This window comes from Astatotilapia calliptera, chromosome 5, assembly GCF_964374335.1.
Source record: "Astatotilapia calliptera chromosome 5, fAstCal68.1, whole genome shotgun sequence".
NCBI classification, from domain to species: domain Eukaryota; kingdom Metazoa; phylum Chordata; class Actinopteri; order Cichliformes; family Cichlidae; genus Astatotilapia; species Astatotilapia calliptera.
In genome coordinates, this window is record NC_137426.1 from 22,330,476 (window position 1) to 22,357,613 (window position 27,138).

The window sequence follows — 27,138 nt, forward strand, 5'->3', positions numbered from 1 at the left end:
AAAAAAGAAGTCCGGCTACGCTTTATTGACCGTTGTTTATTGTAATAACTCCTGTTTAACCGTTATGCTATATAGATACATATACTTACACATATATAACCTATATATGTACTTATATATATCTGTATATAACCATTCAGCCATCCTTACACTTTAGAGTCCACCTTTCTCTCTATTTCCCCTCTAACTTTGTGGGTCCTCTCTTCCTTTGCCTCTGTCTTTCCCTCTTCTGTCCCTATCTGTGTAGGTGTCTATAGTCACCCTTATAGCTAATGCGTTGGGCTACTCCGATCTAGGCCCGATTAAATCACTCAGGACACTGAGGGCCTTGAGACCCCTCAGGGCCCTGTCACGTTTTGAAGGGATGAGGGTAAGACCCAAGATACCAGGCAGCTGGTCCTTTTGCATGCCGAATAAATAAGAAGTATCAGCGCATGCTAGAGATGGCAGAATAGATTTTAAGTATCTCTGAGGGGACTTTTCTTTTTTTAAAGATGACTCCTTGGATTAGTGAGAAGCTTTTTGCATGGACGCAGATCATCTCAGATGGTCATCATACATCTGATTTGATTAATCATGTTTCATTTCATATATAATAAATTTAGCATTATTTTAAAGCATTTAGCAGTGACTCCAAATATTAACAAAATTAAACTCTGTCCAATGCTTTATTTAAAAAAGTAGACTGCACTCCAATTTTTTGTTTGAGTGATTCAGCACGCTACAATAAAAGCTCTGTTTAGTACCAGCTGAAGGAACAACTAGAGGTTGGTTTGAACTGTCAGGCAAAACAAATTCAAGCTGAGCCATGCAATAGGGTTATGACACAGACCCAAAATGCAGTCTGTTAAGTGCTACAGAGCCCCCAGCTCAAATGAACAGATATCCAAATTAGTAGTCAATCTTTGTGCATACTTCATTTACAAGGTGCACACAGTTAAGTCTGTCCTTAAGTGTGTGCACAGTTTCTACATCTATAGTTGTGATGTAACTCCAGAGTTTTAACTAATAAACAAACAAAACAGAATCTGGTTTAATCTGGTTATTTCATGTGATGGATTGCGTCAGCCTCTGGTTGTTGCTGGGCAAAAAAAAAACAACAAAAATTTTTATCGTGCCTAGGCTCAGCATCTTCTGGCTTTTGCTCTGGCTCAAGTGTCCTGTTATCTGATATTATCACAGTTTGGCTTTGGCATTGTCACACTGGAAGATCAACAAACTTCTGGTTGCATAACCCCTCCCCTGACATCCTTGCTCATCACTCCTCAGTGAATTTCATCACCATGATTTTCACGATCACCGTTTTGCAGTTATATTAAGTTATCGCATAGCTGCATTGTCTCTATATTACAACATTAGACAGAACACAAAATAACGCAAATAATTTTGACATTTGATGTTTGCCTATAGTTTTGGTTTATTTGGCTTTCTGTTTTCATGGCTTGGTGTTTGGAAATGCACATTCCTGTGTTTTCCTCCTAATTCTAACAGCTGTATATCATTCAGGACGGTAAAGTTATCTTTTATATTAACAGTTCATGCAATCATTACTTAATTGATTGAATTAATTTGTTGCATTGAGCAGCCACAGCTAACACAAATGTTCTCTTGACATACTGGAACACAAATAGTATACGAGTGTGTATGAATGCAATATACTTTTGATGGGAATAACAATATGCTGGGGCACAATACAAAAAAATCTGATAATGTGGATTAGAAGCTACAAAAGGATAACTTTATAATGATTTAGAACTAGTTGTAATGAGTTTTAGTTTAATATACCAAGCTGTCATAAAACAGTACTACGTCATTTAAATGCTGACAGTCAAAAGTGATGATTTATAAAATTTGTAATATCCCCTTTATTACCAAAACCTATAACACAAACTATTTTAAGCATGGCTCTCTGTTCAAAGTTGAAATAATCAGAGTTCTACACTGTTTTGACTTGTTGTGCATTGTATTGTGCCCTGTTGTTATACTCGCTTGTAGGTTATTGTGATTGGCATGAATTTTTACGAAGCAATCACATAACGCAACTTGAGTCTCTAAGGGAGGGAAAGAATGTGCATTTCTATGTAAGTGTGTGTTTCTGTGCAAAATGTTATAACATCTACAAGCAGGTGGTGTTTGATTGCTAACATACACTCTTGTCTGCTCCCCACCCCCCTGTTCTTTTTAGGTTGTAGTGAATGCCTTGGTGGGTGCAATTCCCTCAATCATGAATGTGTTGCTGGTGTGTCTCATCTTCTGGCTCATCTTCAGCATCATGGGTGTCAATCTGTTTGCTGGAAAGTATTACTATTGTTTCAATGAGACAGCTGAGGAGTATTTTCTACCGCATGAGGTGAACAACAAAACAGAGTGCCTCGCACTCATCAATGACAACTATACTGAAGTCAGATGGAAGAATGTCAAGATCAATTTTGACAACGTGGGCGCGGGATACCTGGCACTCCTACAAGTGGTGAGAAACTTTTTTTTTTGCTACTTCGCATTTGTACAATTTTTTTGTTTTCTCACACTGTGACTGCCACCATCGCAGGCAACATTCAAAGGCTGGATGGACATCATGTATGCGGCAATAGATTCTAGAAAGGTAAGCTTTTTCAGTTTACAAATAGTCTGACTTTCACATCAGCAGGACCTACAGTTTTTTTAATATGTTTTTTTGTTTATGGCAATTTGTAGGTGGAGGATCAGCCCATTTATGAGGACAACTTGTACATGTACATCTACTTTGTCATATTCATCATCTTTGGCTCATTCTTTACCCTAAACCTCTTCATTGGTGTCATCATTGATAACTTCAATCAACAAAAGAAAAAGATAAGATTGCTTTTCTTCATTTATCTCTCAAATATACACATTTTTACTTTCTCACCAGAGTTAGATGAAACAGTCAATTACACTATAATCAAGAAGACAGATGTATGTCCCAAAATGTCATTAAAATCTACACCGCTGACTTTGACTTTTTTTTTAAAGTAGATCCTGCACTGGAAAATGTGGTCTTGCAGATTGTAACCAAATTGTTTTTTGTCCCTTTACTTTGGAGGTCAGGATATCTTCATGACAGAAGAGCAGAAGAAGTATTACAATGCAATGAAGAAACTAGGGTCCAAGAAACCACAGAAACCAATCCCCAGGCCCCAGGTAAATATTCTCCTCCCTTCTCCTCCACGCAAGTTACATTTCTAAAAATCATTAAGAAAATCACTCCAACATCCCTCTTCTGTCTTCTCGCTTTCTCCTCAGAACAAAATCCAGGGCATGGTGTTTGACTTTGTGACGCAGCAGGTGTTTGACATCTCCATCATGATACTCATCTGCCTCAACATGGTCACTATGATGGTGGAGACAGACAATCAGTCGGAGGAGACAGAGAACGTGCTTTACTGGGTCAACTTTGTCTTCATTGTTGTCTTCACTGGCGAGTTTTTACTGAAGCTCTTCGCACTACGTCACTATTACTTCACCAATGGCTGGAACATTTTCGATGTGGTTGTGGTCATCCTTTCAATTGTGGGCAAGTATTTAAAAAGGCTGTTTATGCATGAGGGGAAAAGTCAAAGCAGCTTTACTGGAAATGGCTCAAAAAAGCCAATTTCATTCACGTACTGCAGATGCACACAGCTCAAACATGAGCCAGACTTTAAGCTAACCTGTGTGTGGTCTCCTGCAAACTCTGTTCAGGCAGCTCTCTTGCCTAAACCAAACTTTGTGTTTCTACCAGTTGTAATATATATGAATTAAAATATATGTAGCACTAATGTGCGCAACCTGTCAGAAGGTGAAATTTAAAATCTTTCTTTATATTTTGCTTTCAAGCAGCCAGACTTTCTTGGAATTTTTAAAGTGGTGTTGAGCAATAGCACTTTCTTGCTAGTAGCCTGTCACAAAAATCCATAATTTGGTTCCATTTCTTTAATCGAATCTATGAAAATATAACATAGTTTGACAGGGATAAAATTTTATTTTTGCACCAACAAAATAGCTAAAAGCTTGGCTTATCTCAGCATGGTGGGCAACTGTGCCGTTAAAAGATTTAAAGCCAATCTTATGGAAGGGAAACATTGAGAAAGGGCTGAGGTATGCCAAATTACTCAAGAACTGGACTGAAAATAAGCCTCAGGAAAGCTGCATAAGAGAGTTCAGGCTCAGTTAAAGAACACAGCTGGTGTAAAGAAATATTTCCCATTTTCCAAGTAAATATAAAGAAATATAAAGAAATCAGGGATTGCTGGACTTTTGCCCAGTATACATAAAATCAAATATAAAAAAAACTTCAATTTCTTTCTTTCAAATGTCTTCAGTTCAAACGTTGCCATACAGTTTTTCCTGGCTTTTTGTTGTGATCCTCGTGCTGTATAAAAACAGATGGATTACTAACTAAGACCAACAAGTAATGAAGAATCAATGTTTCTTTTCCTGCTGTGTGGAATGGGGTAAAGCATTCAGTCGGCTTTTGTCTCAGCCTTAACTAACATGTGTTTGTTTTTCCTTCCTTTGAATTTCAGGAATGTTTCTGGCTGACCTGATTGAGAAATACTTTGTCTCACCAACACTGTTCAGGGTGATCCGTCTGGCTCGTATCGGCAGGATCCTGCGTCTCATCAAGGGGGCCAAAGGAATCAGAACTCTTCTGTTTGCCCTTATGATGTCACTTCCTGCCTTGTTCAATATTGGCCTCCTTCTTTTCCTGGTTATGTTCATTTTCTCCATCTTTGGAATGTCTAACTTTGGCTATGTGAAATACGGGGCTGGAATTGATGACATGTACAATTTTGAAACCTTTGGCAACAGCATGATCATCCTGTTTATGATCACCACGTCTGCGGGATGGGATGGCCTTCTGCTGCCTATTCTGAACTACCCTCCGGACTGTGACCCCTACTTGGAGAACTCTGGGACCCCTGTTACGGGAGACTGCGGCAACCCATCGGTGGGCATCTTCTTCTTTGTTATGTACATCATCATTTCTTTCCTGATTGTAGTCAACATGTATATTGCCATCATCCTGGAGAATTTCAGCGTGGCCACAGAGGAGAGTGCAGACCCACTCAGTGAGGATGACTTTGAGACCTTTTATGAAATTTGGGAGAAGTTTGACCCAGATGCCTCCCAGTTCATCACCTATGCCAAGCTTTCTGACTTTGCAGATGCACTCGAACACCCACTCCGCGTGCCCAAGCCTAATACCATTGAACTGATTGCAATGGACATGCCTATGGTGAGTGGAGACCGCATACACTGTCTGGACATCCTCTTTGCCTTCACCAAGCGTGTGCTGGGTGACAGCGGCGAGTTGGACATGTTGAGGCAACAAATGGAGGAGCGTTTCGTGGCTGCCAATCCTTCCAAGGTCTCTTATGAGCCTATCACCACCACTCTGAGACGCAAGCAGGAGGATGTGTCTGCCAGAATCATTCAAAGGGCCTACCGCTCCCATTTGGCCAGTCGGGGTTTTGTTTGTAAGCGCAAACCAGCCAATAACAAAGACGAGAATGGTGGTAACAATCAGGAACAAGAAAAGAAAGAGGGCACTCCCTCAACTGCCTCCCTGCCTTCTTATGACAGTGTAACCAAACCTGAGAAGGAGAAACAGGACGACAACAATGAAGGCAAAGGGGGAAGGAAAGAGAAAGGAAGAAACCAAAAAGACATCAGGGAATCCAAATGTTAGGCCACTGGATGTATATTCACAGTAATAACAAAAAGATGATACTAATGCGAGCGGAAACTCACCAACACAGTTGTACAGATTATTTCATTTGCAAGTCAGAAAAAAAAAGTCTTCAGTAATTTTGTTTACAGACTTCATTCTTATATTGATGCAGAGAGAAGCATCTTGGTCTGTTACAGCTTGAAGACTTGAACTTTAGTCAAACCAAACATAATCAGCATACTGTGCGACTCTGTATCTGGACTACTTAACAAAAAGTCAATCAAAACAGACTGCGTCCCATACCGCTCACGTATGACTGGTCTTACAGATAAGTTGAGCAAACTCTACACCAAGAGGTGAAATGGAAAAAACAACAACAAAAAAATCACGCGTCTGGATGCAAGGAATGGTTTTCTTATGGAAGACAGTACTGTGAAAGACAACAAGGATGCTGCTCGCTGCTGAAGAAACGCCTTCTTGCAGCAGCCACAGAGTGTTTCTGTGTCTTTTAATACAGAAATGTATAAAGGAACAAATGGCACACTCACTCTATGAGCAAACAGAAGGTGAGTGAAAGACACAAATAACAGTGTGAACTACTTTTTTGTTTTATTGAGCTAGAAATTGTTTTCGTTTTGTTTTTTGAGCAGCGAAAATGCAAACAGAAGAAAAAAAAAGAACAATATCCAACAAGTTTGCCCATGTCAATCAACTCTTCTACTCATTTTATCTTTGTTATAATCCACATCGAAATCCTTTTTTTAACATGGGCTTTCACACCAAATTGAGTAAGTGTCTGTTTATTATGGAGTCAACTCGGGCCAAGGGCTTAACATTTACTCAGAAAGATTTCCAAACAAATAATAAGTGTGCTTGTTCAATGCATAGAAATGACTTGCATGATGGCATGTTTTGATCAGAAATCTTTGCATGAATTATCATAGTCCACAAGACACTAATACTCAGACCACGACGGTGGCTCGACTGTACGATCAAGACATGTTCGAAATTTGAAAGTTCAGAGTAATTTGTTCCACGAAGATAAGCGATGTGGGGAGGGGGGGGTTGATCAGCTTAAAATGGATCCAAATTTTAATCTCATTACTCAGCACATTTCAAATTACTGTTTAAACCTGTTGTCTCTATAGATGGAAGAATGATATATGTCGGGAAATGATAGCACCGTCAGTCCATCAGTGGGTGAAATAAAAAATAAATAAATAAGTAAATAGTTGCTGCTTTGGAGATTTTGAGTGTGTAAGATTTAGAGAGAGATATTTGTGTGTGTGTCATGGGACTGAAACGTTTGTTAATTTGGACAGAAATACAGTATTTTCAAGGGCACAGCACTTTGAAATGAAAAAAAAGAAGCTTATATTTATAATTTGTATGCACCTATGTAATGCTCCATACCATCTGCCTTTATTTTTTTGTAATCGGGCATTGTGGGTATCCTGCTGTCAGTGGTTTGTGGGGATTTCACAGGTTTGGCAAACTCCTTTCTATTTCTAATGTTTCTCTGTGGGTGGTTAGACCTTTTCTGATAGGGCTGACAAGAGTTTTGATCCTTGTTAGGTTAATTTATTTACACAAAATGTAAATGTATGTATCTTTTGTTGTTGTTGTTGTTGTTATTTTCTTTCAGGATATAATTTCCATGTCTTATTTTGTGCTTTTACTTTTAGAGAAACGATCTTGTGATGAGACATATTAGTAGTATCTTATTTTGTTGAGAAATGGGAAATAATGAATGGGTGATGAGAACATTGTGCGTGGAGAAGCCAAAGAGACCTGCCTTGTTATCCCTTGTTGCCCTTTGTCCATGGAGTGGGATTGGGTTAAGTATGCCCTGCCCAGTCTGTTTTCTCGCTGTCGTTATTAGACAGAGACCCTAGAAATGTATGCAATGCTTGAAAAATTCATCCCTTTTTCTCAGGAGATATTATAAATGTACTATTATGAGCTCTGCAACAAAATGCAAGTGAATGTGATGGGAGTATTTATGAAATCATGTTTTACTCTTTTGTTTTATGCCATGTTGATGGACGATGATCTCGGCTGGTTGTCGCGTTGCTGACAGTCGCCCGGTCAGGGGCCACTTTAGTGCTTCCTGCTTACGATGCTTAGAACTATAGGGCTAGAAGCATCTCATGAAACGGCGTCATTGCGCTCGCTTGTAATGGTGACGTTTATATGAATAGTCATTATGGACTGCAGTCTGGTCTCAGTTAATTTCAGTAAACAAACTAATGTTCACCCTGATAGCAGCCAGATATAGGAAACACTGTGAGGAGATGTCATGAAAGTGAATTGGGACACGTTGGTTTGAGCAGCACTCTTAATTCCTTCTGAAGCAGAAGGGGATCAGTGGATCGGCCCAGATTTCAGTATTCACCAACAACAAGTGCTCCGAGCATCTCATTTGCCATGTTTTTCTCCCTATTGCTCTACTGCATAACAAATACCAAATAATCAGGCAGAGCACTGGATGCATCTTTACGGTGCTGTGAGCCTAGGCACCACACCAGAGCTTATGCACTTCCTGTCGTCCAGTGATGTCACTACCCGTTTATAAGCCGCTCCCAACCCCTCCTCATCCGTTTTCAAGTTCCATGGTCCAGTTGCTGCATGAAATCTCCAAAATCAGTGTGGGTGTTACCTTGAACCAAATAAAAAACGCTGAATGACAAACGTAAAAGCTACTGCCGTCCATTTTCTCCGAGACCTCCACGAATACGAGATTGACAGGAAGAAAGAGGGAAAATAAAAAATCAATACACATACATCCATTTGGGGAAAAAAAGAAATAAAATTCAGGCTTCGTTCTATAGGGCACAAACTGCAAAAGCTAAGACTGGACTTTTTAAGAGGCTATAAATAATGTATTATATTATTTTAACAGCATGTGTAGTTTTTTTGTAAATACAGGATTACTTAAAAAAAGAAAAACTACAGCTATTAATCTAACACTAAATATTAATAACCATAAATAGAATGGCTTCCAGCTGACACCCCTTGTCACACTTGTTAGGCTGTGACGCATTTGTTAGATGGAATAGGTTTTTTCTTTCTTTCGTTCTTTTTTGATTCACATTTCACAAAAAAGAGGGAAGTAAGCTAATCTATATTTAAAAAAAACTGATTGTAATAAAAACTGTATAAATTCATATGTGCATATACAGAGCTATATTACATATATATTATATATATATTCTACCATTATATATATATATAGTATATATACATTAGAACAGTGTCTGTAACTCAACTCTCCTGTCCACTCCTTGCATTGAGGTGAAACCAGAGCCCCAGAGTGTAACTGATCATGCTTCTTTCTTTGTGTGGTATGTTCAGAGAAATAACCAAAACTCTGGCCTGCCCAGGACTTGTGCATACTGGGTACCAGCGTACAATGCATGGTGTTGTACTGGCTGCTTGCTGAGAAATGTGGAGCCTGCCTTGGTTAGAGGATTGCACTACCAGCATACCCTTTTGTATATGTGTGACGATGTCTTGCCCCTACTTTCCTATATTGTAGACACAAGGTTAAACGGATTCACACACACGCACACTAACACCCTCGCACATGCGCACACAAACACGCACACTCACACACACACACACACTCACAGCCTTTTTGCAGGCGACTGCTGGTTAACCCGTGTGCCCCGACTACGAGCCACAGCTCACTCTGTGTGACGATTTCTTTTGCTTGTTGCAGCTCTAACCCTCCATGTTTCCCGTTAACACACTGCTGTAGTTTTGGAGCTCACCTTTAATTTCGCTGTCACTTTCAATATGATATAATAATAATGATTTTAAGGGTTAGTTGTCTTAACTGTCTGTGTGTTTGTTTATGGTGCAATATCTCTTAACGGCACGTGCCTTTTTAGCTTTCTATTTAGTCTGTCGATAAATCAGCAATGAGAATCTCAACACCCATCGAAGTGAATCAAAATGGAGCACGATAGACGCAATGTATTGAGTTCGTAAATAACCTGAACTGAAAAACTCACCACCTAGATTAGACTGTCTGGACTAACATCTTGTAGAGTCATGTAGTAGAAGTGCTCTCTGTGTGTTCTGTTTACTGGCTCTCGGGCTAGCAAAAGAACAGCTTGCCTTTTGTTTTACACTACAGCTCATTTCCTAATGTTGGTTTACCAAATGGTATATGAGGCCATTCTTTTGTAGCATGACTGAGATACATTTCTTTTCTTTGAAACTACTTTAACTGAAAAAACCCTTTTGACTGTCATTGTCTCTTGCCACTAATACAGTCAGAAAGATAACACGTGTCGCACAACCACATTGGAAGTTAAATGAGAATCAGTGAAAGAATGTCTTCATTTGAGCACGAATCTATTTCCAAACAATAAAGCAGCCTTCCAGTTATTCCTCTGGCTGGTGTCATTTTTGGTTCTACAATGCATGGTTCTCATACAAAGTCGGACGATGTATCGCTGCATCATAATCTGTGTTACCTATTTAAGAAAATTACTGACACTTTAAAGAAGGTAATTTTGTTTGTTGCTGATGATCACAAAAATTGCAAGGCAGGGAATGTGTGCAGGTTGCAGTATACAGGGAGGGACAGAGACTACATTAAAGAACTCTGTAGTTTGTGTAGTTGTGAGAATGAGAACACAGCCTTCCTGCAGGAGTACGCATATGACATCGTTTCTGTTTGTGTTACCTGAATGCGACTCTTTGATCTGCCGTGTTTTGGGTGTGTCACGGTGAAACTGTAGTAAGATGGCAGGTGTGTGCTTGCATGTGCCCCCCCCCCCGCGCCCTCCTCCTCCGTGTGTGTAAGGTGGTGCACTGAGTGAGGCAGGCGGGTGGTGGGGCGGGGAGGAGAGAGACAGCACTGCAGTGCAGATAGATGAATGCAGTGGCCTGGGCTGAGTCAGCAGCATGTTCCCAACAGGCTCAGACTGTACAACTCGCTGCGTAGCGCCTCCTTGCCCACAGCAAGCAAAGCAGAGGGATCTACTTCAAGAAGACGAGGAGCACATGAGAACAGTGAACATATGCACACGCGAGTGAAAAGCAAGTCGGCCGCCGAGGATGGAAGCGTCACCTTCTGCCACACATGCTGCAACTGTCTGAATCGTGCATCTTGCAGACCACTGCTACTGCCATTTTAATAACAGAGTGTGCGAAGCTTATTTCCACACTGTTTCTCTAAATGTGTTGCTTCCCTCTGTAGATGTTGTAAAATAACCCAGGCGCATTATAATACTGTACAGTGCAGAGATTTTGTTTCATTTCTTCTCTTTAGGTTTCTGTCCATGCATCCTAATGTATAGAAGTGCATCGCTGCAGAGGTAGGACGTGGATTAAGTAGAACATTGGTCTGATCTGTCAGGTTGTGTGTTGTGTGAACAGATTTATGAAGGAGAGAGGGAGGCTGTGAGTGTCTGTAAGGGGTTGCACGGAAAGGGATTCAGCTGTAATCTGCAATATCTCCTTCACCAAATGTGGGCGAGGACTTCTTTTTCATATAAGAGATTTGTTTGTCAGCTCTGTCAACTTCCAGCTTTCCTTGCCCTTCTTGCCTGACTGAAAAAAGACTGATTGTAAAACTGATATTTAAAGCTCAATTTGGCCGTTTTTACTCCCACTCACTGATTTATTAATAGAGTGCAGCACCCTCTCTCCCTTCTGGGTTTTGTTTTCCATCCCTGCCCCTGTCTGCAAATATCACAGGCTTTGACTACTGTATTTATATCTGTAAAATCTCTAGATGGCTTTGGCATACTTCAAATGCCTTCTTACAGATATCTACCACCCTCTAGTGGGCTTTGTTGAAACACCACTTCCACAGATTTAGGGATGGGTAAAAGTTAATAATATAAGGCACTATAAGTTACTTTCTGGTGCTCTTATGGTGTATGGCGAGATGTTATCTCTCAGGCTGTTAATCCAGCACTTCCCCATCAAGACGGGATCTTGCCAAACAAAATGAAAAGGAGCAAGTGGAGCCCTGGCAGTCATCTCCAATGGCTTCACAGACAAATTATTGGGGCAAAATTATTTAATTGTTTTTTTTTTAAATGTTTAATTTTGTAAAATTCAATTAAAAGATTAAATGTAACTTTTCATTTTGAAATGGCTCATTTTTGTGGGGACTTATCACAAACATTAGATATTTAATGTTTTTCGGCTCTAAAGAGAAATATAGCCTCTTCTAGAAGAACTACTCATTTCATAATTTTAACACTAACTTTTTCACTTGACTGTCTGAATTTCAAAGTAAGTTTGACCATATGTGGTTCAGGAAAACCCAAAAAAGGTACACTTGTCCTACTGCACAGGTCTCTACTTGGACTGAAGGAGGAACTCTGCAGACTTCTTTGGAACTGAAGAAACTAAAATAACTGGATGATCCAAAGGAGAGAGTAATAAAATGGATAAGCATAATGTATTCGCAGTTACTACGTTGTATTTTTCTCATTCTTTTAATGCAAAACTTTTAATCACAGTCTGTGCTTGCCATTCTGCAGCCATGCGTTTGGTTAATTAACATACTTTTACAAATAAAGCCAGACAATAACTGAAAAGAAATGATATAAACTGAACTTGCAGGAGTGATAATGCAACGATTAACATTCAACATGGTGAGAACCATCTCGAGGGGACCCTGTAGGTGTCACTGTTATACTTGTTATGTGGTGTAGCTGCTGCAGTGTGAGTGTCATTAGAAGGGCAGAGACAGCAATTCAAAACAGGGGTCATGTGCTGATTTTTCTTTTTTTCGTTTGCTGTCTTATTCCACACCTGTGATCACAACTGAGATCTCAAATGCGGAGACATAACTAAGTCAGGTTAATAATTTCACTGATTTTAATGCTAAATGTGAGACATAACATAGCTGAATTGAAATTGTTAAATAGGAACAGAGGTTAGCTTTATCGTAGATGAATGGACTAACAGTTGCTGTCAGGAATATGGTTTAAGGTGTGTTAAAATACAATCCTTAATCAGAAGCAAAACAAAGAGAGTTTTGCTGTGACATGACTGACGTTGCAGCAGGGCGAGACTTACTGTGGCTGAGAGGACAAAAATTGTCTGTGACATGTCAGCACAGGCTCGCTGTTCTCTCTCACTCTCTTGAGCTCAAGTACATGACATAAATGATGATAAGGTTTCCTACAACTTGAAAAATTACAAAACATTAAAACATCAATAGAGCGCACACTACTGATGAAAGAGGAGACTTGTATTGAAAGGCAGAAGAAAGGTGATTTAGGTGGCTTTAAACGTGGTGTGTTTGTTGACAGATAAGCTGGTCCGAGTATTTAAGAAAACTGCTGATCTTCTGGGATTTTCCCACATGAATATCTCTAGGGTTTACAGCGAATAGTCAGGAAAACCAAAAATATCCAGTGTGTGACAGTTCACTGAGCAAAAATGCCTTGTTGATGTCAGAGAATGGCCAGACTGCTTTGAGCTGATAGAAAGGCAACAGTAACTCAAATAACCACAACCAAGGTATGCAGAAGAGCTTCTCTGAATGCACAGCTCATCGAATCTTGATGGGTTACACCAGCAAAAGACCACCATGTGTCAGCTCAGAACAGGCATCTGAAGCTACAGAAGATGGGAAAAAAATGTTATTTGGTCTTATTCAGATGGTAGATTCAGAGTTTGGCGTAAACAACATAAAAACATGGCTCCATCCCACCCTGAATCAGTGCTTTCTTTACACTGGTGGTGGTCGTATGACCCATCCATCCATTTTCTTCTGCTTTTCTATATCAGGGTTGCGGCGTGACTGCAGCTTATTATCCTTTACATTTTGGTTATTCTACAGACGCTTTTTCCGAGCCAATACTTTCTTTAACTGTACGTCAACTTAATGTCACTTTGCGAAGAGAAATATGCCACTGCCAGGCTAAAATATCACATTGAACCCAGTAAGTATATTTACTGCAGTAACCCATCATCATCATAGCATCATTTAGTGAAAGATCAGTACATTCAAACCTTAAAACATTTTTAATTTCCACAGACAAAAAGAGAAAACTCAAATATTTTTCTTTTTTTTTTGGTATAATATCTTCATTTCCATGTCACAACAGTCTCTAGTGAGGTAGACTACAACAGGTCAACAGTTTGAAACGCTGGTCTTTAAACTGGTATGTGAAATGACATGAAATAAATACTTCCATGTACAAGGTCTTCAACATGAGGTAGAAACGGTTACAGAGAATGTACAAGATACAAGAAAAGTACATGTGAATCACAAAGATAACAGTGAAGTCTGATTTTCCATCTGCGAACGCCAACACTGACTCCACCCCCTTCACTGAATCAGAGTAACACAAAGAAAAGGCAAATGCTTCCCGCAATGTGTCTTTTGAATGCAGAGCACATCCTGTGTTGATTCACTTGTTGTAACCAAATACTTGTAAAAACCTGGGGTAAGCATAAATCATGATTTACTTAGCACCTCTTTCCTAATCTGAATTTCTTTTCTGGTGAGCTTCTACTTTTTCCCCTTAAACCGCATTCTGAGTAAGATAGTAAAAAGCACTAAAATGGCTTTTAATTACACTGAATTTCCAATTAGTAAAATTAAAGGGGAATCCATTCACTTTAGATTTGAAGTTCAGCTTTGTAACAACCTAGACATCTCAAGCTCATGTTTCATTTGCCCTCCTGCTTCCACTTAAACAGATTTCTACTTTAAACTGCCAGTTGTGACCAATCACACCTGTTTGTGAATCACCGCATGTGATTAAGAACATTTCTGCCAATTTATGACACCAGAGTTTCACTTTCACTCTGGTGGCTTGTGGCTCAATCCAGTTGGGTTTAGAGGTGCTTAAGGGTCAAAACTGAAGTAAGAGTTTCCTGATTCGTTCATTTAATAGGCTTTTTTTAAAAATTTGAGGTTGGCACAGTTCATAAATCAGTGGCATAGCAGAGCAGCAAAGCCCCAGTGCGCTGACAGTGTTGGTATTCAACTTAATTCAACTTGAAGTTAGGGCTAAATTCAAGCTGAATCAAGTGGTTTTAAAATACTGAAATGGTGACTGGATACTTTATTAAGACATTTAATAAAAATATCGCCTATGCACCATATACTGTAGTGTGTGTACATCTTGATATGTGTTTATCAGGAGTGCTTTTCCTTTTCCCCACTGCTAACTACACTAACACTTGACATGCCAATATTTTCTCCACCAAAACCTACTGGAGACTTACATCTATACGTGGAAAAAAATAGATCTAAAAACATCATTGATGTACGTATGGCATGTCTTTAAAAAAAATATCTGAATTACATTCAACATTTCAGGCCTTGATATAAAAACCTCGAGTTTCCCGGAGCTAAGAAACCATGTAGTGTTTTGTGTGTGTGTGTGAACGCATGTACATGTGTATGTGTACGTGTGCGTTCACACTATTAAAAGGCCTTAAAAGTTCATTGTTTCCCTGAAGTGTCAGCCATGGCATCGTTTTCATCTCGCTCCATTAAAGCTCCCCCACCGACACCCTAAGGTATCAACATACATTCGTAGTTCATCTTTCTGAGGTAACAATATTCTTCCTGAGTATTCAATAACACGATAAATCATCCTTCTGACAGGCAAAAGTAAAGAGAAAAACATATAAAGAAGTCAAATCTAACGACAAGCAGGTAAATTTTAACAAAGTATGTAGCTGAATAAAACTTTTAAGAGGCACTCGCTCAGACGCATATATCCTCTGCTGCAACGTGCGTGCCTGTGCAGCCACACTGAAGCAATAATGAGCTTTTATGTAGCTAACCTGCACTGAGTACATCTTCCCAGTATGTACAATCATCTATGTTTTTCCATTGTACAGTCTGAGATAAAGTTGGGTTAAGGATTAGCAGAAATATCTGTGTGAAGAAGATGCTTTTAAGATGATTGAGCCATACTTGATTTACCCATACTGCGACTTTATGAAGGCTAAATACATTTTCAATGGATTTTCATGAATAAAAGCTATTTAAAGTATTTCCCTACTTCAAAAAAAGAAGAAAAAAAAAGAAAAGAAAAACAAGACAGTTCACCTGCAAATCCAATATATGTATTTTTCCCTCTGTTGTCTAGTGCTGTTCATCAGTCTGGATTATTCAGGTGTGAGTCAACAGTTGTTAACTCTGCATTATAAATAATAGGACTAAATAGCGATGGCCTTGTGATGCTCAAAATAAACAAACAAAGAAGAAACAAACAAACAAACAAACAAAAAACACCTAAAAAAAACAAGCATCAATGTTTTACTGTGGCCAGTTTTCAGTAGGGACTATTTTACATCTGTCTACATACACCAACCAAAAGTAGTGTGTAGCTAGCAAACACCCATCTTGCCATGGGCAGATGCATGGACCACAAGGCAAGTGCCATTTAATTCCATAATTCCAACTAAACTCTAAATTAATACATTGCAGGAAAAATACATAATTTTGATTCTGAGGTCAACTGCCTGTCAAGAAAAGAGTGGCGTCATGTATATTATGACATAATTACGCAGCATAAGCAGCTTGATATCTATAAATGAGACAAAAATGGTAAGTTGGGGAGCAAGGAGAATAATTAATCAGAGGACAAGAGGTCCAGGATAGAAGATAAACATAAACATGGAGATAAAAAAAAAAAATCTAAACAAAAGAAAAGTGAAATGAAACCTGAAAACATTCATTTCTCAAGGCCAAGCCAAGCACAAAGACTTACAGCCAGCAGTGTAGTCGGGATTGTGCTGAAGTAGTATGGCATTCTCACCACTTCAGTTATTGCTCTTTTTACTTTTTGGTCATAATGATTTTTTTATTATTAATTTTTTTTTTGGTTTTTTGTGAAGCGATAGAGCATATTGCAGTCAAAGGCCTTTTAAATACATAACGGCCACAAACAATTACACCAACTCCAAAAACAATGTTGCAGTGCTGTTGCCACAGTAGCAGAAAAGGGAATAAATAGGATCCTGAGAGAAACAGACACGCGTACATTTAGACTGTCTTAATGATATCTATGTAGCGAATGCCTCAACCTCACTCCTAAGACTGACCTCAGCCTTACAGGGCAAAACGCCTCTGTGAATCTTTGGGAAAACATGATAAACAAAAACGTTAATGTACAGGAAACACCCGGGAAATTAAATGTTTCATCGACAAATTCAATGTTATTTCCCCGAGTCTGTCAGGGTTAGGAACCCTGGGTGGTTTTTAAGGAGCAAGGGAATCCTTCAATATGCCAACCTGGTCTGTTAGTGCCCTCCAGTGGGGTCCTCAGAGTGTGCGTGAGATGCAGATATCTTCATCTGCATTCTCTGCTGCTGAGGAAAGCTGTGCTCCCCCGATACACTCTCTCCTGCTAGGCCTGATGGCGGGCTGTACTCCCCTGCCCTGACGTAAGGGGGTGATATGAGGGGCTTTCCAGATTTGAAAGACTGTGCATCTGAGGCGGGCACACTCATATCATAACCATTGCCATGCCCGTTGTCGGAAGCTTTGTTGTGACTGTTCCCGTTGCCATATTTTCTATAGCGAGATCCTTCCACCTCTGCTCCCTCTTGTCGTTCCTCTGTCATTTCAAAGGCCTTGCGTTTCAGAGGTACACCTGTCTCGAGCGTCCCTCCAAGGCTGTGAGATGGGTAGTTGTAAGTCCCCCCCACCATGGTAGGCCTAGGGGCCAGAGGAGTGGGAGCGCTAATCCCAGACGGCAGGTAGGACGCACTAGGACGGCTGTATCCCGAGGACAGGCTGGTTTGGGGGTAGCACCCTGGGGGGTAGTTGTAGACAGGTGGGCTAGGGCTGTAGTTGGACACTAAAGTAGGTGGAGCCTGCAAAGAGTGTAGAGGGGTTGGTGGGAGTGCTGCACTGGGCTGAGGGCAGTATCCTGAAGACAAGTAGGTGCTGTTGTAAGCAGGAGGGTATTCCTGAGATGATGGAGCACTGCACGAGCCAGCACCACTAAAGCCTGGCTCAGGGGCCAAATTACTGCTCACCACTGTTACACTTCCTGTAGTCGGGATCCCCACAGAGACAGGGGCCACCTTGGTGCCAGTGAGTGCCTCAAGTCCAGGGTAACAGTCCATGCCTTGAGCCAGAGTCCAGGGCTCAGAGTCTGATTTTAAGAAAGTCCCATGCTCTGCGTAAGCTCCCATAGCAGGGCGGTCCAGGCCTGAGTACTTCTCAGCGTAGCGCTTGAGCAGAGAAGAAGCACTAAGGGCTGATATGTCGTCACTGGCCCAAGGATAACTTGTAGGGGCGTAGCTTCGGCGAGGACCTGTAGCGTAGGGGTCGTGCTTGTGGGCAGACGGTGGCGAGGTGGTGGACGTGACATCTAAGTGCTGTTCAGGCCACTGAGATAAAGGGGCGGCGTGCTCCGGAGACCAGTGCATCTTTAACAAACCTGACAAACAAGAACAAAGATGTTATTTCACATAATCTCAGAATAATAACCCTGATCAGATAACATTTCTACACCTACTTTATGGTATTTAGCTCTTCACAGGGATTCCAATTTCTTCTAAAGAAGACAAGATCTTATATCTGCCCTCATAATCACCTTGCAACGCTGGCTCTTTTCCACAGTTTTGTCAATGCTTAGCCCATGTCCTTCTAAACAGTCTCTACCAGGCGGAGGCCAACTGCTCTAATCTGTATGAGAAGCTACCAACATAGCCCCCAGCCTGGTCTCCACGGCGATAAGCCTCTATCAGCCTGCACACTGCCCTCTGCCTTCGTCTCTCTCACATTGGGGCCATTGTATTTTCTCTTTGAGTCTCTTAGCCCACAAAGCCACCCCCACCAAGCGTGTGATCTAATTCGGCCCAAACCTCAGGGGTCTGCTGGACGAGGGGGGGAGAGGTAGACTAGCTTTTCTCCAAATTACACAGAGACTGTCCCACTAGCATCTATGGACACTGAAGTGTGTGTCATTAGTGAAGTGACTGACTGATGAGTGAAAAATGACAGATTTTTGATTACACACGCACATTTGCACAGAGTAATCCGCTGGTTTAGTGGCTCAGGGTTTGTCTTTTTGAACTGGCATTAAGCTGACATTCCACACATTGCAGAGTATTACTAAAGTGTCCTGACCCCAGGCTTTGACCAGAGGGGCTTCCTTGCAACCACTGGACAGCTTTATTGATTTCTGATACTGCATCAATATACAGTACTGGACAAACATGGTACCATCCTACGGGCACTGGCCATTTACTTGTTGTGTCACATCAAGTTATCACAGTCTAAATGTTCGAAGAAAGTCTAATGGAGATGTTGGAACAAGATAATAGTTTCTGCTGTGTAAAACCTGAACCATGAAGTAACTGCAAGAAAAACTCTAATTTTGTGAAACTGTATTTTAGTGAACATCTAAAAAATTTTAAAAAATAAATTATATATCAGTTTGCATATGCAGGTTTTGATTTGTATCATGTTTGCTACATCTGACATTTCTGTGCAATGTATTGCTTAAAAATGAACTTCTGTAATTTATTTAGGTTTTCACTCATGTCTGGTCTGAAACTGTCTGCAAGTGGATTATACCAGGTTGGGTCATATGTCCACACGGACCACCAGATGGGTCGCTAAACGGTCCACACGTTGATCCCTAAATTAAATGATCCTTCAGCCTAATAATCCCTCTCATCCATTCCAGGGATAGCAAGTGCTCTTGTCTGGCACAAGCTCCACCCTTGAGCTGAGAAATCCCCACGCTCCAGGGAATTCTGACCCGTCACGGTGCACAAAAACATTACACATTCAAAACAGCAAACACAGGCATCAAAACCTACCTAAACAAAATAACTTGACCTAACCCTGAGAATTATTAGTCATACACCTGTACACTAGACAGACTCGTATTCTGTTTAGTTCTGAGTATGGGTTTTTAAATAGTATTTCACAAGCCCCAAGGGAGTAGGGGTCGTCTAAGCCTCTGTGCCTGCTGTGTTGTGAATGATATTCCATATTTCTATACAATGCCAATGAATGACTCAGTCTTTCATGTCAACATCAAATCCCCCAAAATGTATCTGAAGGAGATTAAGGGATAAAAAAAAGAGCACTTGTGAGGAAGAAGCCCTCATGACATGTTTCCGGGGTGTTTGTTACTGTCATGTTTTTAAGCTCATTCACATTAACAGAACCACAAGTGTGAAAAGTTTATAAATGTGTGTTGATAACGGCTCTACCGAGATCTCCACTTTGTCGTATTTGAATTCATAATCTTGATGCTCCTCGATGGCAAACTTTCAATTAGATTTATTGGAAAAATGTGAGCAATTGCTATAGTTACCTAATAGAGAGACAGATATTTTGTGCTTGATTTCTTTAGCAGGTTTGCACTAGTTGAACTGACAAGAACTTAGCTGAAGAGAGCACAACTACTCGATTACATGCTAATTAGTATACTGTACTTAACGATTGCTTATTTCTTGAGCTGCTTCATCATAAGCTGCCATTTATTTTATTTTCAACATGTGAGCTCTTCATTTTCCTTTGTGTCTACTTAGACTTTACTTCACTTTGTCTTTTTTCAATGTGAACAAACTATATGTTACTTGCATGCTTAAAATATTTGATAAATCCAAAGGAAATTTACAACCAATTTCTGATTTCATGGCAGACGAACAGCTAAAAGAAACAAAAGGAAAAAAAAGAAATATGACCCAGTGTTTGATTTATGTCTGCATAGAAGGAGTTTATAAGAAACTGCTCACAGTAGGCTCAACACTACAAAAGCACTAGTGCAAATGGGAAGTGCAAATACAATCAGTTCAGTTTAATTCAATTCAATTCAATTTTATTTATATAGCACCAAATCACAACAATGGTCACCTCAACCGCTTTATATTGTATGAGCAAGCACTTGGTGAGAAGGGGAAGGAAAAACTCCATAGGTTGTCCTTTCTGGTATGTAGCACAGAGCAGGGGACAGTGTGTGTCATTTGTGTTCTCACATCTGAAAATACTCTGGGCTACCATGGCTCTCACTGAACAACAGCTCAGAGAGGATCCTATGATCCTATATTGGATCAGCGGAAGAGGATGGATGGTTGTTTTTGCCAATCCCACTGAGAATCTGTGTCCCGCTTTGTAAAGCTTCCAGCTCAATACTGCATTTTTCTTTATTACATATAAAACTATTAAACAAGATTACTGACATATGTGTGAAGATAATCTGATGTGAGATTTTTGGCATTTTTAAAAAAATGAAATGGCTTCATGGAATTATTCTCATATAAATTCATAGCTGGCCAACATCAATGACATATAGTGGTGGCCATCAGTGTGGTATTCACTGATCATACTGATTGCAGGCATGTGGCAACCATTTTTCCATGTTGTCTTCAGTCTAGTTCTCTAACGACATCTCCACCACTGGCTCTATAATTTAGCCAAGGCTCATTTGAGCGCGGTGATCTACTATTTCTGGAACCTTCACCAATTTTGGCAAAAGGAATTTAAAACCTGAAGACATGGAAAGATCCCCCTGAGATGAGAAGATGAAGAGTTAACAGGTGAGTCCGTCTGTCAAGAACCAGACTGAGAAAAGTACCTGAGTTAATGATGGATTAGAGCACATGAGGCTTATGGGAGCGTTAGCGCGTGTTTAAGCTAACAGTCAGCTCCAAGAATTAAAGAAGCATCACTTGCAAACTCACTCTCAATCCTGGCGGTAACTTTCACAACATAACATAACACAAGTCTTTACATTACATTTTCAAAATAACTTCATAGTTATTTTTCATTCTCATCTCTTCATAATTTTCCAAATTAATAACATATGGCAGCTACATCAGGAAAAAAGTATTTTTATTCATATTTAGGCAAAAAAAAAAAAAAGATTCTTGAACTTTATTTTTGAAACACATACTTTTCAAAGAGTTTGTTCCATGTCCACTTAAAGCTGGACAACATGTGTTTTGACCTTTGAATTTTGTATGGAGTGACACATAAGTGTCCAATGTAGTGGTTTATGTGCAAGTATGCCCTCAACACTGACACAAATACAAGAAAACAGCCTTTGAATAACTGTCCAATGTAGTGACCACAATGCGCGAAAGGGTTAATGAGTATATTTCATTGCTTATTTATATATTCTGTATTTATATAGGTATATATTTGCTATATTTATGCATATTCTCTTTTTCCTGTTTATTTTTTACTCTAACTTCTTACTATGCAAATTTCTGTTGGTGTTCTGCTACTGGAAACAGAATTTCTTTAAGTAATCTTCAGGAAAAGTTCTCCATTCTTCTTGCAGGACATTCAAAGCTTCTCACTGATGTTCATAATTCCATCAAGGCCTGTAAAAATACTTATGCCTAAATCTTATGCCTGGCTCTTTTATCTTTGACATTTTTGCAGGTTTAACTAAAGAAATTGGAACAATGATGTGATTTTTATTGCAGGTTGCTTGCAACAAAGTGACTATAGATAGAATTTAAAATCAGTTCTTGAAGTTGTTTAATAAGTATAGACACAACACTGGTTCATTCCTTGAGTTTGGTGCCTTTTTATGACCGAACGATTCATAGGTCAGTGTTAAGTGCAAACAAAGAAACATTCCTCTGAAAATGCTCAGGCCCAAGGACTGGACTGAAAATGAGTGAAAAAGCAGCCCATGCCCAAAGAAAAACTTTACAAAACCTCCAGAAAGCCTGAAGAGCTTTTGCTCAAGCCCACTTTGAAAATGACATGAAAGTCTGGCTCATGTCGATACACAGACTAGATCTACTTTATAATATTAATATTCCCGATAATAAGCTGGCTAGAACATTTCTGAGATGACTCAAAAACAGGAAAACAAAGTTAACTGCTATGCATGCAGGAAACGCTGACTCTTATGTTCAAAGGTGCATGTAACCAGAAATCTTTTGCAAACTAAATTGCTGTTACTATGACACCCCACTCGAGTCCTGTGTTTACATGTCTTTGCAATAAGAGACAATGAAACTGACTGAAAGCAGGAAGTCAAGTCAAGTCACACAAAAACGCACTGACGAACTCAGAGTTCACTACACAGAAAAATGTGCCTTGCATCAGTGTGTAATCATGTGTGCTGTGTGTTTAAAGACAGCCAAAGACAAACACATAAGGTGATTCTAATCTGAGACAGATGAGTGCTTAAAGTGTATAGAAACGCATCTATGCACAGTTAAAATGTAACTTGTTCTCTCACCTGCTTTGAGTGGTCACTAAGACTGGATGCCTATAAACTCCAGCCGCATTGCTTTTTTGAATAAATGGTCCCCAGCCATCAACAACCACCACCGGAACCAGTTTCAGTGCTCTAATTTGGATGTGACTATTATAATGACTTGTACATTTCAAAAACTCTGACAAAACTGCTTGAATTTTTCTTTTCTGCAATTCTGCAACTCTGTGTGTCAGTGGAGGCTAGCTTGACTCCCAGTCCACTGCATGGTCAGTATGAGTAATTAGGGGTTAATTAGATGGAAGTATATGTGGGGGAAGGGGCTAGCTGAAATGAGATTTAGGGGGTTGTGAGGAATAAGAGATGGGTGACTGGCTGGATGGAGAGTGGACACAAAAATCACCCTTCTGCAGCTGTAGGGTCTCTGTAAGTGCTTTCAGTCCACCCACAATAAACAAAGACACCCCCTGAAGACGGAAAATCCAAAATACACACACACAAAAATACACACACACAAAAATGCACACACACAAGCTGCAGCAAACTACAGTCTTATATTGTGTTTTTTCCATGGAGGGTTCAGCTTCAGCTGGCCAGCACGCAGATGGACTCTCGGTCATTGGTTGAGTCAAGCTGCTGGAATGCCAGGAATCTAACCTGAGATCTATTTACAAAGCACATATCCTTTCCATGCACTCAGCACGCCTTGTCTATTCCCAGGCTAAAGGAAGCGAGGGAGAAAACACAAAGAGAGAACGTGATTCCTTACAGTGCTGACAAATGACCTTGTAGCCTGTTTGCACATTACTGAGTGATTTGTATTAGTTAGAAGTTGATTCATGCCACTGCCAAGATCAATACACATCAGAGGAGAAACGGTATACGAGTTTACAAGGAGAATGTCACGCCAGCTGAGATGAACAATGAAATGCACGCACTTTACCCATATATCCCTGTGTTTCAAGCTAACGGTATAAATTAGTGTTATAGTCCTGTGAGCACTGACCAAGAAAAAAAAACTGGGTGTGCAGTCAGTGGGAAGGAGAAGACCCTCCCTCCCTCTCTCTTCCTTTTATTTCCCCTTCCCCCTTTTCTCCAGGCCTGCACACTACACCAGGCCATGCTGCTGTCAGCCAATCAAATACTGTACCAGGTCTGATTCAGACTTTAAACATCCCTAACCTGAAAGCTATTTGAAAGCTCCAAAGCCAAATGAGAAGATCAAACTATGCCAACCACAGAGTTTGACACAGTTTGATCTCTGAATCACGACACAGCTGGTTTCAGCTCGATCATTTGAATCCTCCGTTCCCTCTCATTTAATTTCTCTTTTCTCTCACTCGCATTTTGTTCATTCTTCCTATCCCTCCTGCTATCTGCGCAATAGCAAAGACCAGACTCTGTGTCCCAGCCTGTGTGGTCAGTTTCCCTTCCCCCACTCCTCTAAGCTCACACACTCACATGTGGCAGAGGTTGGCCTGGCCCCTCTTTGCTTATTGTGTCCACTCATATATCAGGCTGCAGCTGACCAGTCCCTCCTTCTACATCTTCTCCATCTGTCCTTCACTTTGCTCTTTCTCTGTCGTTTTCCCCACCGGCGCCGCACATCTACACTATAACACCTAATAAGGAGCCGCGGCTTGTTGCACTTTCTTTTAACAAGCTTTTGCGATTATTAAGCAGGGCTGATGCATGCGTGTGGAGACAGAGGGTGATGTTTATGCGCCCCACTACAACAGCACTAATGAGAGGCTGTTGACACCAGGTTACTAACGATCTGGCTTTCATTCACAGAACTGCTTCACCCTGGTAACGGGCGGCTAAAACGCGCTAACGCCGCTCATCACTCTCACATTATCATCATTAAGGACAAACAATCGCAGTCACCCACACCTTAACGAGCTGTGATTGTTTCCTTATTTGTGTTTGGGAATTGATCTGAAATTTGTCAGTGTGTGTGACACGTGACTGGAGGTGGTGCGGTTGGGAGTAAAAAATAAAATGCCAGAATGTGAGCGTGTTTAGTTTCTATGAGTAGAAAACTGACACACTGCTGTGAGTTGCTTTTGAGGAAGGAATGTGACACGTAGATGTTACCAGAGCTTCTTTCTACACAGACAGCCCCATCGTTGTGCCTCGCGAGACGTCAGAGACGAAGTATCGTGACATTTTGCTGTTTGTTAGCTGCTGCTTCTCTGTGCAGTTGCTTTAGAATACATAAAACATCCAGCGGTAAATCCCTGTTGCATTATTCCAATCAGGTTAGTGTTGTAATCCTGTTAAAGCTGGTCCTGATCAATAAGCCGGTCAGTCAATACAGGTATATTTAACAGTCTAGATAGGAACCTCGCATAATCAGTACACATATGAGTAAGGGAGGGGCTATTCTGTGACATGTTTACATGATCTGAATATATTTTGCTTTTACATACTCAAGTAACAAACAAGTATTTTGTGGAAATGCCTTCCAAATGTGTCAACTCTTTACCACGTCTGGTAAAAATACAACTGGAGTTTATTCAGATTGAACATGTGTACTGCCCTAAACCTGAGACCTAAAGCCTGTTCAAGCACACATTCATTCTGCAAAATATGTGTGGCGTTTCTAAAAAGACAAACATCTGCTGTCTGTTTGGTCTCAAAAAACAGTGTCTGAACACTTTCTGTGAAATTCCTCAATGCAAAGCCTGGAGACTCAGCTGTTAAAGGCTTCAGGGTATCTGCCTTCTCAACATGACTGCTCAAGAGATCCCCCTCCCTTCACCCCAGCAATTCGCTTCCCACTGCATATCCACAGGAGATGAGTTCTGGACAAAAGAGGGGCCTGAAGAAGAATGTGTACAGGAAAACAAACTCAAGCAGAACTGGTATGCACGTACAACATGATGCATTCATCCAATAAGTGTCTCCCAAATGCAAACCAAAAAAATTAAAGACTTACTGTATGGGGTGACAGGACTGAGCATTCTGCAGCCCTGGTCCCAGGTGAAGAGGAGAGGACCAGGTCCACTTGGTGCTAGTGAGGGCCCAGCTGCATGCTTCAGGGTCTTCCTGGGTTACCGCTGTTGCTTCTGCTGCTTTTGGCTGTACTGCTGCTGGTAAAGGCTAGTGAGTGGCCTCCTGTACTGCTTCATGGTTCATCTCATAGTTCAACACCACTCTGACACATTGCCACCTGAAGAATGCAAACAAGTCAGTGTCAGAGCCAGCAGACACCTTGTCCTGGTTTAATTGCTGTCGCTTGATTCTAATAGATTTTACGAAAATAATGATAATTAAAAATAAAAGTCATGCTTACTCGCTTACACCGTAGAGCAATATTAATATTCGTTTATTTTGCTGCAAACCTTCTAACAAAAAAAGTAAAATATTTGTTGTCATGTAAGCTGTTATTGAGTGGTAATGAGCTTTGCATGTATTTTCATTGCGCTTGCTTTTCTGGTTCTTTCCTTAGCTGTGCGCACAGACACAAGCGCACAAGAGAGACTGAAAGTCGAACACTGACACAGCGCTTTACCCTGTGACTACAAGACGGTAAAGCACGGTTTTCATTATAAAACTGCAAACCAACAGAGGAAAGAGAACTCCATGCTGCCCTCTCTAATGCTGAATAGTTCAAGGAAATTTAGGGCAAAAAATGCGTCCAAAGTGCACGCACTTAAAGCAGGCACCAAACAGTCGACACAGAAGGCCAGCTAATTAGAGTTTAATACATATGAAGACAAGGGGAAAAGATGGAAGATAAATTGAAGTAATCTAAGTAAAAACGAAAATCACGACATTTACCGTAAGGAAAAGAGAGAACATCAGAAAGGACCGAAATGTGCAGGCAGCAGCGGAAACATTGTCATTACTGCTGAAGGGAAACCAAAATCTATTTTTTCCTAATAAGTGCGTAAATGGTTACAGACCTGACCATGCCTGGATTTGCCCGATGAGTGTTTCAGTTTGGGAAGTAATCCACTACTCCACAAATTGTAACAGAAGGTCTCTCGCCCTCTCTCTCTGCGTATGTGTGCATGTGTGTGTGTGTATGTGTGTGTCAGTGTGTTTGAGCCTCTTCTGGGATCCTATCCTTTTCTCCTACACTCCCTCGCTCGCCCTCCAGCTCGCCCCCCTCCCCGCCCTCGCTCTCCCTCGCCTGGTGACAACAGAGCAGCGCACGCATCCCCTCCCCCAAGCACGCCACCCCTCCCCCTCCGTCTCCCTTCTCTTTTGTTAAAACTATTTCAGCAGGAAGGGAGAGAGAGGGAAAAAGTGACCAATCATGCAGTGTCAGAGAAGAGCCAATTTCCCCCCCTGCGGTGTGTGTGC

The 27,138-nt window shown here is 40.7% G+C and overlaps 2 protein-coding genes across 2 annotated transcripts in view; one reads left to right on the top strand and one right to left on the bottom strand.

Annotated features, from left to right (window-relative positions):
• The window catches only part of scn8ab (sodium channel, voltage gated, type VIII, alpha subunit b), a 46,037-nt gene extending 32,056 nt beyond the window's left edge, over positions 1-13,981 (top strand). Inside the window, exons 21-27 of the mRNA XM_026168104.2 lie at positions 248-370; positions 2,186-2,470; positions 2,549-2,602; positions 2,695-2,832; positions 3,055-3,159; positions 3,262-3,532; positions 4,524-13,981. Coding sequence (XP_026023889.1) covers positions 248-370; positions 2,186-2,470; positions 2,549-2,602; positions 2,695-2,832; positions 3,055-3,159; positions 3,262-3,532; positions 4,524-5,689 — 2,142 coding nt within the window. The 3' untranslated portion in view covers positions 5,690-13,981. The remainder of the gene's footprint in view (positions 1-247; positions 371-2,185; positions 2,471-2,548; positions 2,603-2,694; positions 2,833-3,054; positions 3,160-3,261; positions 3,533-4,523) is intronic.
• LOC113022576 (fidgetin-like protein 2) lies at positions 13,657-26,904 on the bottom strand. The gene is made up of 3 exons (XM_026168106.2): positions 26,736-26,904; positions 25,766-25,999; positions 13,657-18,066 (listed from the first exon to the last, which is right to left on the bottom strand). Exons 2-3 carry the CDS (start codon positions 25,788-25,790, stop codon positions 16,919-16,921), a joined length of 1,173 nt encoding a protein of 390 aa, XP_026023891.2. The 5' UTR covers positions 25,791-25,999; positions 26,736-26,904; the 3' UTR covers positions 13,657-16,918.
• Between the last annotated feature and the right edge of the window lie 234 nt (positions 26,905-27,138).

What these genes read in the sequence shown, in the direction of transcription:
- LOC113022576 (XM_026168106.2), bottom strand. Translation starts at nt 25,790, where the DNA reads ATGCTCAGTCCTGTCACCCCATACA. An exon ending in CAGTCCTGTCACCCCATACA is followed by an intron (nt 18,067 to 25,765) that starts GTAAGTCTTTAA and finishes CTTGTTTGTCAG; the next exon opens with GTTTGTTAAAGATGCACTGG.